Source organism: Scyliorhinus torazame, chromosome 4 (genome assembly GCF_047496885.1).
Source record: "Scyliorhinus torazame isolate Kashiwa2021f chromosome 4, sScyTor2.1, whole genome shotgun sequence".
NCBI lineage: Eukaryota > Metazoa > Chordata > Chondrichthyes > Carcharhiniformes > Scyliorhinidae > Scyliorhinus > Scyliorhinus torazame.
This window is the reverse complement of record NC_092710.1, coordinates 1,188,528-1,203,910: the sequence shown is the minus strand read 5'-3', so window position 1 is coordinate 1,203,910 and position 15,383 is coordinate 1,188,528. Positions and strand designations below refer to the sequence as shown.

Genomic DNA, 15,383 nt, shown 5'->3' with positions numbered 1-15,383 from the left:
CTTTCTGAAATCCTTTGTCTGTGAACTCACTAGAATTAGACCGGCCTACATATACATTACTGTAACTAATATGTTTAAACTAACTATTTTATATCACACTCGTCAATCGGACGTAAGAGACCTCATCGATTACAACGAGGACACACTACCATCGCCATTGATGCGCAAAGGGATCCTTCTTCATGAAGGTTAATGATCCTATTGGGATTTCTATCAGTACGTTGATGAGGCATCATTCGGAAAAGGTCACAAGCTATAGGGGCCTGTACGAAAACAAAAGTACGGAAGGATCGCCGGGCTGGGAGAGTCGGTTGATTGACATTTCGTATTCATATCCTCATGTCCAGAATAATAATATAATAATAATAAAAATAATAATCTTCCATTGTCACAAGTCTGAAGTTACTGTGAAAAGCTCCTAGTCGCCACATTCCGGCGCCTGTTCGGGGAGGCTGGTACGGGAATTGAACCCGCGCTGCTGGCCTTGTTCTGTAATGCAGACCAGCTGTCTCGCCAATTAGGCAACAAAAGAAAAATGATTCTCATTGATGATCAGAGCCCCTTCCTGTATCAATAAGGAATTGCATGTGCTCGGCCCAATCCTGAAGGTGGACGGGGAATACTGAGGACATGGTGAGGGTCTATCCGCGGAGACAGGAAATGAGTAAAATCAAACAGATTGTGCCACCGATAGGCAGTGCGTAATGCAGAGCATTACTAAAGCGTCCAAAGAATCCTGACGAACAGGAAATAACATCACTGGTAGTGTGAGTAATTCCTTGAACGATGGAACCCATTTTGGGGAAAACATCTTCAGCAGCCAGTCCGGGGCATGGACAGGATTGAAGATCTGAACGTGTGATGATAAATGTTTGGCGTGCCTAATATGCTCAGTTACGTCATAATCAGGGAAAGTGACCGTAAGGTGAGCATGGTACATAGGTGCTCGGAGAGCGGTCAATTTACAAATCCTAATGGTGGATGGGAAGTGATTCTCTGGGGACATGGAGACTGCTGCTGCGTGTCTGGGGTCTTTTTTAAGGCCATAGCCACAGCAAGTTACATTTTCATGCTGCGTCAACGTCCATGTGCCTGGAGCAAGTTGGCAGTCATCACAAACCTCGGAGGTGAGTATCGCTACTGATCCGTTGCCCAGAATGTGAATTCGAGATAGTTTTTCATAGACAGGGGTTGCAACCACTGGACAGGCTGCGTTCCTGCAATCATGGTGCTTTTGCCATAAAAGCTTAAGCGTCAAGTTGTCCCTATACACATGTCAGCGGAAAAATATTCTATTGGCTGCAAGGAAGTTCTATTAAATCCAGCCTGGCCAATTAAAGTGTACGGAGTGTGAACTCGGACATGAGCTTTTAAATTTCCTGTGGAAGGCAATTTGTCCGAGTTGGACATGGTTATAAATCCGAAAATAACATTTGTCCGGTCGTATACTTGGCACGGACACTATTAAAGAAATTCTCCATACTCTATATTTAAACCCCCGCAGAGTATCAACTCTGTCAGGTTTATGCTGTTCAATTCCGCTCACTCTGAGTAACATGACTCTAGAAGTGGATTTCTGCAATGCCTTCAACTGCCGAATAGTTGAGAGATATTTAAATATGGGGGAAACAAGAGGATCCGGAAGCTCTCCTCTAACTATTTGATGTAGGGTATTTTTGATTGCTTCGGTCATAGAGTTAGCTTTAACGAGATCACTATTGGCCAATGCTTGATCTCGAAGTACTACCAGTGAGTCTGTAGACATTGTGGTGACAGATGAAGATATGTTTTTTACATTCAAAGTGGTCTCACTTAACCACTGCGAGAAAATTCCTAAGGCTTGTACGACCGAAGAGATAGCTGAGGTTAGAAGTTTAGTGTTTTTTAACTGTACACTCATCAGCCTCCGTATTTGATGGGCGGAGCGTGGTCTCAAATACGATGTGTTTGCTTTCTCCGATTTCGGGGTGACAGAATTCAGCCAAGTGTCATTTCGCATTCTGACCCTAAAAGGTGGTGGGGCCTCAAGTAGCGAAATCAGAGAAGGTTGCTGCTTACTATTGATCGGTGAGGTACTATTCCCACAGCTAGGATAGCTGCGTAAGCATCCTCGCAAGTCTATCAGTATAACTCACTTTCAGATTTCGATGGATTAGCTCAGGGGGTAATACAAGAAGATTTTTTAATAAATCAGTCCGTTTGACTGAGGGGTTCTGTTTAAAATACCATCCTATGGGGTAGACGGCCTGAATGGCGTGACCAGAATGATTAGCAGGTTTCCAATCATAAATGGAGAAGTTATTAGATACCCACGCCATGCGTCGAGCATCTTCGCTCGTCAGCCATCCAGGTCTGTCACAGTGACATTTCTGGAGCGTGCCTCGATAGCGTGGTTTACAGAATATTGAATATCGATTAGAGGGTCTAATCGGGTTAGAATCATTTGTGTAACAATGACTCTCATAAATGGTTTGGTTTATTCCAAATACTATATCATGTAGGGGACATGTCCGTTTCGGTCCCAAGATGCGGAACAGAGACACGAGGTCGGTTTCATCCTGCTGATTGCTGTGATTACTATTCTTTTGATGCGTTTCAACTGGATCTGTGAGCCAGGAGGAATAACATTCTCTTTTAGGTTTTCCCGTAAAATTAGTGTCTCTAGAATTAGTGTTTCTTGACCACCTTGATCTGGGCATTGGGAAATGATTTCTTCCCACTTTTTATCGGGGTCTCCTGATTGATAGTACCAGCTGTCATATAGTATAGATGAACAAACTATAGTGACGTAGCCTTTGTAGTCACCTAGGACAGGTGTTAAACTGAGAGCTGAGAGATGGCTCGATCTTTGTGATTCCTGTCCACTCTATGACATAGCAATGTCTATACTGACCCAAAAGGACTTCCTGGGGATCCGTGGGAGATGGATCTATCATATCATCGGATATTTCTGGAGAAGATTCTTTCAGAAACTTCATCGTTTCCTCTAATTCCTTCATTAGAAAAATCTGGCCACCATGGGGAATTATTTGGTGATTATCTATCAATTTTCCCAAATTGACAATTATATTTAATGGAATGAGAACCTTTCCTGGGGAAATACAGGTTGGTTCCAGGACCGGTGTCCATAGATTTCCGTCGGGAATGAAACATTTTGTCTAGTCCAATTGATGAGCTGCGGATCGCGCAACACTTTGAATAGCTTGGCCCGAAGTTAATTGTGTCGGGGTCTGGGGTTCCTTACCTCGAAAGGGTTGGAGGGTTTCAGTCCCTATCACGGTTACTACTGTCCATACGATTAAAGCTATGGTAACCAGCATAAAATGAAAATGAAATGAAAAATGAAATGAAAACCGCTTATTGTCACAAGTAGGCTTCAAATGAAGCTACTGTGAAAAGCCCCTAGTCGCCACATTCCGCCGTCTGTTCGGGGAGGCTGGTACGGGAACAGGTAACGTTACAGGTGAAAATGTAACATTAGTGTACAATGGCGACAAAAATGTTGACATCCTTTCTTATTGAGACATCTTCCGGGGGTGCGGCATGTTCCGTGCCTCTCATCAGACTCTGCTGATGGATTTAAATTGTCAAGAATCATTTGCACAGAAGTGGTCGCTGAGCCATCAGTCTGCCGTGGGGACGGACTGGCTGTACAGGCTGCCTGCAGGGGCTGAGCTTTCATCTGGTGAATTATGACAGGCTTATGACCCGTCCTTTTGAGAATGTCTTTGGATTGTTTAGTTTCTTTTAATTCATCATTAATTTGGGGAGGAGTTTGTTCTGTCGGGGGTCCATGCAGACCGAAATATGGATTGTCATGATCCATTTCTTTTCAGGTTCAAAGTACCTGGGTGCTGGCTTTCAGTTATGCCCAGATACTGTTCTCTGAGTGGTTCGGTCCCCTCTTCCTGCTTCAATCACCACAGTTCTCTCGTTGAGTACCCGCGTGATGACACAAGGGGGTTTCCATTTAGCCCTGAAGCCTGATTGTTTGGACTGTTTTTCCTCCTGGACCCACTCACCTGCTTGGGGCATCCAAGTGTCCGGTGGGGGGATTGTCACTTCAGAGGTTACAGAAATTAGTGATCTTAGTTCCTTAGTGAGCTCTGGCTCAGGCTCCGGAGCATTCTGGGATAAAGGGGTATTCATGTGTATCCCATACATTAAACGGTAGGGTGTAATATTTCGATGCACGCCTAACTTAGCTAAAGGCATGTTATTAAGACACATTTGCACCTCCGGTACCAGGTTAGCTCACTTTGATCCCCTGATCAGCATCAGTTTTGCCAGGCCTCTCTCTACTTCTTGATTCCGACGCTCCACCATCCCACTAGCTCTGGGATGGTACGGAGTACTGAATTCCAATTGTATACCTGGTCGTTCACACATGTCTCTGAAACCCTTACCAATGAAGGCTGAGCCTCGGTCTGTGGAAGGCCAGTCCACACGAATTGATACCCATTAGGTGCTGTGAAAGCAGTATTTTGCTGCTCGGTTTCCTTGATGGAATGAGACCAGAAGCCGTTCGCCAAGTCTACGCAAGACTTGTACTTTTTCCTAACTAATTGGCTGACCTTGGCCATTTGCTGAGCTGGGTTTGGCTCAGTGTCGTTGTTTAATTTTGTATAATCAATCACAAGACGCCATTTCTTGTCGGCTTTAGCAACACCGAACATTGGGCCGTTGTACCGTGAGGGCTTTTTAGTCAAAACTCCTTGTTGCTCAAGTGAGTCAATTGTTTGAATGAGACTGGCCCTTCCACGGTGCTCCGGAATGTGCCGCTGCTTTTTGACAGGGAATGGGTTAACCCCCCGTGGGGCAGGCTCGATCTGCAACTTGCCGCAGCGGTTTGCGTGCTGCTGCAGGGATTCCCAGTGGTGATTTAAAAGGTGTTCTAGTTTATGAAATGAAAAATGAAGTGAAAATCGCTTATTGTCACAAGTATGCTTCAATGAAGTTACTATGAAAAGCCCCTAGTCGCCACATTCCGGCGCCAGCTCGGGGAGGATGGTAGGGGAATCGAACCGTGCTGCTGGCCTGCCTTGGTCTGCTTTCAAAGCCAGCCATTTAGCCCAGTGAGCTAAACCCTTTAACTACTATTTTTAAAATTTTCAGGGTAAACAATTAATTGTCTGCAACTTGGAATAGGGCAATTCCATTTATTACTTTGTTTATTTCTCGGGCAACTTTATATATTCTCCCTGCATTTGGAGTAATTGCCATGTTTACAGGTTCGAAAGTACTTTCTATTTTTAGGGATCACACCGTTTTTCCTCAGCTTTCATTTATTTTTTTAAAATTATTTTTTACTATTTAATATTTTTAGGAGGGCATTAATCTTGCCTCACGTATTTGGGCACCAACTGTGACGGATTTAGGTTATTCCGGACCTGATAATACTTTATTAATAACCTAGGCTCGAGGTTAACCCAGCAAAAGAGGGAAACCTGTTTTCCTGCCAAGATTCAGAATAGATCTCCCGAAGGGAGAAAGCTTTTCCGGGTCTCAGACAGTTAAACAGGATCTCAGTTACTTTTTATGGGATACATCACTCATAACTAAATCGTTACCTCTATCGTCATGGTCCTTAGTCCTTTAAGACTTCCGAAATGAGTGTCTAGGATTTTAAACTTTGAGAGTAATTCTACACAGTATAATTTTAATCAAAGCATTTTATTATAAAAGATACTCTCAATAGATACATACAGAATTGCAGAGTTACAAATATAAATTGATTAAGTCTTTAGTTATCTGTTAATAATATAAAATTGTTAACAGTCCTATGTTATCTGCTAACACACTAACTTCTCTCAATAGAATGAGATATTTGAAACATGGAAAATCCTAAAGTATCTCCTATCAATTTCTTAATTCATTTCGAAGAAGTTAAACAAAACATACTTACAAAACCTGAGGTTTTGTCTGACGAGGCAAGCTTGAAGAACAGAGCGTTGACCCACACTCCTGCAGGGAAGTGAGAAGGATACCTCTCTGCTGAAATGCCTCTCTTTTTATATACATAAAATCCTCTTATCGGTCAAGGACGGCATCTGTTATCTTGTCACATATTGTTGCTTAATTACCTATAGCCAAATGGCTAATTGGATGTATTATCATCAACACTTACTTTAATGATCGAAGTGTCTGTTTAATTGTCAGGTGTCTTAAGATATATTGGCAAGGGGGACTCACATAGAGGCCTGTCTTTTTTCAGTGTTGTCATGGTCTTTAGATACCAAAACAGATAGTTTTTGTGAGGGCGTTATTCTAAGTGTCAAGAGGTATAGTTAGGGAAAGAGTTGTGTATCTATTTATCTAGAGAATTCCCTGTCCTTATGTTTTGAATACTTATAGGTGCAGGAATGCTCCCAAAGAATTTATGGTCTGTCATAGATTTGTATTAATGAGCCTTTGAAACCAGCTTCGAGTTTCTCCCATCAGGTGGTAACCTCTACCTGACCTTTAGTTGAAGTGGTTTTATTCCACATTGAATTAAAAAGCTGTTTGTATTAATGCCTTATTTCAAACCGAATTCTGTGGCGAACGTGATATTCATCACACTTCACCTGTTTACCGAGGAAGATGATTTATTAAGAAATGCCTGGAGAGGTAACACAGGAACTATAATACAGATGATGGCTGTGACGTCCACTCGAATTCTGTGAATTCTCCTGGAGGAATTCTAAGTGTGACTATCCTGTTGTGCGCCTTCCTGCCATCTGCCGAGTGTCTCGAGTCATGTGATAGGTCTCTATCGCCACCAGCTGATTGCAGGTTGCATCACTAACTACATACAGAACTGTGGAAAGGGGGTCTTGACAAATACATGAATAGGATGGGAATAGAGGGATACGGACCCCGGAAGTGTAGAAGATTTTAATTTAGACGGGCAGCATGGTCGGCACCGGCTTGGAGGGCCGAAGGGCCTGTTCCTATGCTGTACTTTTCTTTGTTCTTTGTTCTTGTGCACAGGCATATCATGACATGTCTCTCACACTCTCTCTGTCTCTCTCTCTCTGTCTCTCTCTCTCTCTTTCAATGTCTCTCTCTCTGTCGCTCTCTGTCTCTCTCTCTCTCTCTCTGCCTCGTCCTCTCTCTCTCATTCTCTCTCTCCCTCCTTGTCTCTCTCTCTCTCTGCCTCTCCTCCATCTCCCTCTCTCTGTCTGTGTCTGTCTCTCCAATCTCCCACTCTGTCCTTCTCTCTCTCTCTCACTGTCTCTCTCTCTCGCTCTCTCTCTCCGTCTCGCTGTCCCTTTCCCTCTGGCTTTCTCTCTCTCTCTTTCCTCTCCCCCTCACTCTTTTTCTGTCCCTTTCTCGCTCTCTCTGTCTCTGTCTATCTCTCTCTGTCTCTCTCCTTCCCTCTCTCTGTCCCATTGACTCTCTCTCTCCAACTTTGTCTCTCTCCCTCTCTGTCTCTCCCTCTCTCTCTCTCATGGGGTCTTTGTCCATTCCAGGGAGGAGCTGTGTTCACTATTGTGACATCCACTCGAATGACGGAGAACCAGGTTCAGGGGAAATGTGCAGAGGTGAGTGCGATCTTCTTGTCGGATGGCCTTATTTATTACAAGAACACTTGTACTTAAAGGTATAAATGGTTTATTAATATGTTTCAAAAAAATATTTAGAGCTCCCAATTATGTTTTATTTCCAATTAAGGGGCAATTTAGCGTGGCCAATCCACCTAACCTGCACATATTTGGGTTGTGGGGGTGAAACCAATGCAGACACGGGGAGAATGTGCAAACTCCACACGGACAGTGATCTGGGGCTGGGATTGAACCCGGGTCCTCAGCACCGCAGTCCCAGTGCTAACCACTGCGCCACATGCCGCCCGTGATTTATTAATGTGGGTAAACAATTGACAAGAGAACAGATAAATAACAGTAAATTTGTGCGCAAGCAACATCTCTCTTCAACTTCCTCCAGCCAGTCTGATGTTAGCTGACTTTAACACATACACTTATGTACAGGGTGACTCCCAGTGGACAGTCGGTGAATAACAACACAACCATGAAAACACTGCAGTGAGAACATGTGTGGGATCCTGCTGTGCAAAACAAGATAATTATGATTCTTGGACCCTTTCTTACCAGACTGACCATTACTAGATATTCCCTATCCACACTGATCATCCCCGGACACTCTCAGACCACACTGACCATCCCTGGACACTCTCAGACCACACTGACCATCCCTGGACACTCTCAGACCGCAGTGACCATCCCCGGATACTCTCAGACCACACTTACCATCTCTGGACACTCTCAGACCACATTGACCATCCCCGGAAACTCTCAGACCACACTGACCATCCCTGGACACTCTCAGACCACACTGACCATCCCTGGACACTCTCAGACTACGCTGACCACCCTCGGACACTCTGTGTCCAGACTGACCATCACCGGACACTCTCAGACCACACTGACCATCCCTGGACACTCTGTGTCCACAGTGACCATCCCCGGACACTCTGTGTCCACACTGACCATCGCCGGACGCTCTCAGACCACACTGACCATCCCTGGACACTCTGTGTCCACACTGACCATCCCTGGACACTCTGTGTCCACACTGACCATCCCCGGACACTCTCAGACCACACTGACCATCCCAGGACACTGTGTCCACACTGACCACCCCTGGTCAATCTCAGACCACACTGACCATCCTTGGACACTCTGTGTCCACACTGACCATCCCTGGACACTCTCAGACCACACTGACCATCCCTGGACATCTCAGACCACACTGACCATCGCTGGACACACTCAGACCACACTGACCATCCCTGGACACTCTGTGTCCACACTGACCACCCCTGGCCACTCTCAGACCACACTGACCATCCCTAGACACTCTCAGACCACACTGACCATCCCTGGACACTCTCAGACCACACTGACCATCCCTGGACACTCTCAGACCACACTGACCATCCCTGGATACTCCCAGACCACACTGACAATCCCCGGACACTCTCAGACCACGCTAACCATCCCTGGACACGCTGTGTCCACACTGACCATCCCTGGACACTCCCAGACCACACTGACCATCCCTGGACACTCTGTGTCTACACTGACCATCTCTGGACACTCTCAGACCACACTGACCATCCCCGGACACTCTCAGACCACACTGACCATCCCTGGACACTCTCAGATCACACTGACCATCCCCGGAAACTCTCAGATCACACTGACCATCCGTGGACACTCTCAGATCACACTGACCATCCGTGGACACTCTCAGACCACACTGCCCACCCCTGGACACTCCCAGACCACACTGACCATCCTTGGACACTCTGTGCCCACACTGACAATCCCCGGACACTCTCAGACCACACTGACCATCCCTGGACACTCTCAGACCACACTTAACATCCCCGGACTTCTCAGACCACTCTGACCATCCCTGGACACTCTCAGACCACTCTGACAATCCCTGGACACTCTCAGACCACACTGATCATCCCTGGACACTCTGTGTCCACACTGACCATCCCTGGACACTCTCAGACCACACTGACCATCCCTGGACACTCCCAGACCACACTGACCATCCCTGGACACTCTCAGACCACACTGAGTATCCCCAGACTCTCTCAGACCACACTGACCATCCCTCGACACTCTCAGACCAAACTGACCATCCCTGGACACTCTCAGACCACACTGACCATCCCTGGACACTCCCAGACCACACTGACCAACCCTGGACACTCTCAGACAACGCTGACCATCCACGGACACTCTCTGACCACTCTGACCATCCCTCGACACTCTCAGACCACACTGATCATCCCTGGACACTCTGTGTCCACACTGACCATCCCTGGACACTCTCAGACCACACTGACCATCCCTGGACACTCCCAGACCACACTGACCATCCCTGGACACTCTCAGACCACACTGAGTATCCCCAGACTCTCTCAGACCACACTGACCATCCCTCGGCACTCTCAGACCACACTGACCATCCCTCGACACTCTCAGACCACACTGACAATCCCTGGACACTCTCAGTCCACACTGACCATCCCTGGACACTCTCAGACCACACTGACCATCCCTGGACACTGTGTCCTCACTGACCATCCCTGGACACTCTGTGTCTACACTGACCATCCCTGGACACTCTCAGACCACACTGACCATCCCTGGACACTCTCAGACCACACTGACCATCCCTGGACACTCTCAGACCACACTGACCATCCCTGGACACTCTCAGACCACACTGACCATCCCTGGACACTCTCAGACCACATTGACCATCCCCGGACACTCTCAGTCCACACTGACCATCCCTGGACACTCAGACCACACTGACTGCCCCGGACACTCTGTGTCCACACTGACCATCCCCAGACACTCTCAGACAAAACTGACCATCCCTGGACACTCTGTGGCTAGACTGACTATCCCCAGACACTCTCAGACCACACTGACCATCCCCGGACACTCTCAGACCACACAGCCCATCCCTGGACACTCCCGGACCACACTGACCATCCTTGGACACTCTGTGCCCAGACTGACCATCCCCGGACACTCTCAGACCACAGTGACCATCCCTGGACACAGTGTCCACATTGACCATCCCTGGACACTCCCAGACCACACTGACCATCCCCAGACACTCTCAGACCACACTGACCATCCCTGGACACTCTCAGACCACACTGACCATCCCCGGACACTCTCAGACCACACTGACCATCCCTGGACACTCCCAGACAACACTGACCATCCCCAGACACTCTCAGACCACACTGACCATCCCCGGACACTCTCAGACCACACTGACCATCCCTGGACACTCTCAGACCACACTGACAATCCCTGGATACTCTCAGACCACAGTGACCATCCCTGGACACTCTCAGACCACACTGACCATCCCTGGACACTCTCAGACCACACTGACAATCCCTGGATACTCTCAGAACACAGTGACCATCCCTGAACACTCTCAGACCACGCTGACCATCCCGGGACACTGTGTCCACACTGACCATGCCCGGACACTCTCAGACCACACTGACCATCCCTGAACACTCTCAGACCACGCTGACCATCCCGGGACACTCTCAGACCACACTGACCATCCCCGGACAATCTCAGACCACACTGACCAACCCTGGACACTCTCAGACCACACTGACCATCCCCGGACACTCTCAGACCACTCTGACCATCCCTGGACTCTCTCAGACCACACTGACCACCCCTGGACACTCTCAGACCACACTGACCATCCCCAGACACTCTCAGACCACTCTGACCATCCATGGACACTCTCAGACCACACTGACCATCCCTGGACACTCTGTGTCCACACTGACAATCCCTGGACACTCTCAGATCACACTGACCATCCCTGGACACTCTCAGACCACACTGACCATCCCTGGACACTCTCAGACCACGCTGACCATCCATGGACACTCTCAGACCACACTGACCATCCCTGGACACTCTCAGACCACACTGACCATCCCTGGACACTCACAGACCACTCTGACCATCCCTGGAGACTCTCAGACCACTCTGACCATCCCTGGACACTCTGTGTCCACACTGACCATCCCTGGACACTCTCAGACCACACTGACCATCCCTGGACACTCTCAGACCACGCTGACCATCCACGGACACTCTCAGACCACACTGACCATCCCTGGACACTCTCAGACCACACTGACCATCCCTGGACACTCTGTGTCCACACTGACCATCCCCGGACACTCTCAGACCACAGTGACCATTCCTGGACACTCTCAGACCACAGTGACCATTCCTGGACACTCTCAGACCACTCTGACCATCCCTGGACACTCTCAGACCACACTGACCATCCCTGGACACTCTGAGACCACACTGACCATCCCCGGACACTCTCAGACCACATTGACCATCCCTGGACACTCCCAGACCACACTGACCATCCCCGGACACTCTCAGACCGCACTGACCATCCCCGGACACTCCCAGACCACACTGACCATCCCTGGACACTCTCAGACCACACTGACCAACCCTGGACACTCTCAGACCACACTGACCATCCCCGGACACTCTCAGACCGCACTGACCATCCCCGGACACTCTCAGACCACACTGACCATCCCCGGACACTCTCAGACCGCACTGACCATCCCCGGACACTCCCAGACCACACTGTCCATCCCCGGACACTCTCAGACCGCACTGACCATCCCCGGACACTCTCAGTCCACACTGACCATCCTTGGACACTCTGTGTCCACACTGACCATCCCCGGACACTCTCAGACCACACTGGCCATCCCCGGACACTCTCAGACCACACTGACCATCCCTGGACACTCTCAGACCACGCTGACCATCCCTGGACACTGTGTCCACACTGACCATCCCCAGGCACTCTCAGACCACACTGACCATCCCTAGACACTCTCAGACCACACTGACCATCCCTGGACACTGTGTGGCTAGACTGACTATCCCCGGACATCTCAGACCACGCTGACCATTCCGGGACACTCTCAGACCACACTGACCATCCCCGGACACTCTCAGACCACACTGACCATCCCTGGACACTCTCAGTCCACACTGACCATCACTGGACAATTTCAGACGACACTGACCATCCCTGGACACTCTCAGACCACATTGACCATCCCCGGACACTCTCAGACCACACTGACCATCCCTGGACACTCTCAGTCCACACTGACCATCCCTGGACACTCTCGGACCACTCTGACCATCCCTGGACACTCAGACCACACTGACTGCCCCGGACACTCTGTGTCCACACTGACCACCCCTGGACACTCTCAGACCACACTGACTATCCCCGGACACTCTCAGACCACACTGACCATCCCTGGACACTCTCAGACCACACTGACCATCCCTGGACACTCTGAGACCACACTGACCACCCCTGGACACTCTCAGACCACACTTACCGTCCCGGACACTCTTAGACCACACTTACCGTCCCTGGAAACTGTGTCCACACTGCCCATCCCCGGACACTCTCAGACCACACTGACCATCCCTGGACACTCTCAGACCACACTTACTGTCCCCGGACACTCTCAGACCACACTGACCATCCCTGGAAACTGTGTCCACACTGACCATCCCTGGACACTCTGTGTCCACACTGACCATCCCCGGACACTCTCAGACCACACTTTCCATCCCTGGACACTCTCAGACCACTCTGACCATCCCTGGACACTGTGTCCACACTGACCATCCCTGTACACTCTCAGAACACACTGACCATCCCCAGACACTCTCAGACCACACTGACCATCCCTGGACACTCTCAGACCACACTGACCATCCCTGGACACTCTCAGAACACACTGACCATCCCCAGACACTCTCAGACCACGCTGACCATCCCTGGATACTGTGTCCACACTGACCATTCCCGGACACTCTCAGACCACACTGACCATCCCTGGACACTCTGTGTCCACACTGACCATCCCTGGACACTCTCAGACCACACTGACCATCCCCGGACACTGTGTCCACACTGACCATCCACAGACACTCTCAGACCACACTGACCATCCCTGGACACTCTGTGTCTACACTGACCATCCCCGGACACTCCCAGACCACACTGACCATCCCCGGACACTCTCAGACCACACTGACCATCCCTGGACACTCTGTGTCTACACTGACAATCCCCGGACACTATCCGACCACACTGACCATCCCAGGCCACCCAACCTGCTCATCTTTGGGTTAACCCCACCCAGATACGGGGACAATGTGCAAACCCCACACGGACAGTCGCGGCTGGAATTGAACCTGTGCGACCGTGGCTCCCGACCATCACAGGATCTAATTGCATTTTTTTCTCCCTCTGTCCAGGATCCGGAGGTAGATAACTCTGTTTGTAACAATGACGATGACTGCGCCAAAATTCTCGGACACGCAGTGGGCAGTGGTGAGTTTGTTGTGGATCTCCTTTTTGGGACTATTTTATATCAGAGCTCTCCCTTGGACAATCATTCTCGCTTGCCTTAGAGAAGCAACGGGCCACATGGGTCTAAGTATTCCCAAATAACTTTACCCAACCCTCCTTGAAGCACAGGACATGGTGGAAACATTACCGTCCTCTCAATTGCCTTCTCACACTGTTTGGAGCTCGATTAGAACCAAAGTGGACATTTTTGGGGATCTGAGCGTCTCTCTTCAATAATGTATTTCGCCGCTAACATGTGTATGGAGACGGGCTCATCAGCAGGATTAACTGATCTGAGTGTCCCACTGCGTGGCGTTCCCATGTTTATATCGTAAAAGAGCTGAACCGGCTGGAAGCATGTTGAGCACTCGTGCTGGGCAACATCCTTTGATTCAGCCAAGATCCTTCGATCAAAGAGGATACTGGGAGGTACGGACGGTGGTCACCACTGCCTCACGACACTCAGTATCGAGGATTTAGTCGATCTTAGGACATCCTCAGGATTATAATCCTCAGGATTATACAGCGTTAGATAATTGTATTTTACAATGCGTCAGCATTTTGTAGAGTTTATTTTGAGGCCACACATGTCGAGAAATATTGTCCAGCGGATTAACTCTGCTTTTAATATTTAATCCTTACTTCATCGGAGATTCACTCGTTCTCATATTACCTGTTTTCTCTATATTGATGCTTGAATATTCTTAATGTGTTTCCCCGAGATCTCCCTGCCCCCATCTCTCTCTCTGGCTGTCTGTCTCTCACGCGCTCTCTCTCCATTTCTCTCTTTTTCTATCCCCGCCTGTCTCTCCCTTCCACCCTCTCTCTCACTCTCTCTGTCTCTCTCTGTCCCCTTCTCTCTCTCTCTCATTCCCTTTCTCTCTCTCTCTCTGTCTCTCTCGCTCTCTGTCTCTCTCTCTCTCTGTCTGTCTCTCTGTCTCTCCCTCTCTCTGTCTCTCTCGCTCTCTGTCTCTCTCTCTCTCTCTGTCTGTCTCTCTGTCTCTCCCTCTCTCTGTCTCTCTCGCTCTCTGTCTCTCTCTCTCTCTGTCTGTCTTTCTGTCTCTCCCTCTCTCTCCCTCTCTCTCTGTCTCTCCCTTCCACCCTCTCTCTCTCTCTCTCTGTCTCTCTCTCTGTCTCTCCCTCTCTCTGTCCCTCTCTCTCTCTGTCTCTCTCTCTCTCTGTCTCTCTCTCTCTCCCTTCCACCCTCTCTCTCTCTCTCCCTGTCTCTCTCTCTCTCTCTCTCTCTGTCTCTCTCTCTGTCTCTCTCTCTCTCTCTCTCTGTCTCTCCCTCCTCTCCCTCTCTCTCTCTCCCTCTCTCTCTGTCTCTCTCTCTGTCTCTGTCTCTCTGTCTCTCTCTCTGTCTCTCCCTCCTCTCCTCTCTCTCTCTC

At 49.1% G+C, this 15,383-nt stretch overlaps 1 protein-coding gene across 1 annotated transcript in view; it reads left to right on the top strand.

Annotated features, from left to right (window-relative positions):
• Window positions 1–15,383, top strand: part of LOC140410092 (P2X purinoceptor 3-like) — a 234,590-nt gene that overhangs the window by 139,317 nt on the left and 79,890 nt on the right. The window contains exons 3-4 of the mRNA XM_072498029.1: window positions 7,455–7,526; window positions 13,902–13,977. Of these exons, the coding sequence (XP_072354130.1) occupies window positions 7,455–7,526; window positions 13,902–13,977 (148 nt within the window). The remainder of the gene's footprint in view (window positions 1–7,454; window positions 7,527–13,901; window positions 13,978–15,383) is intronic.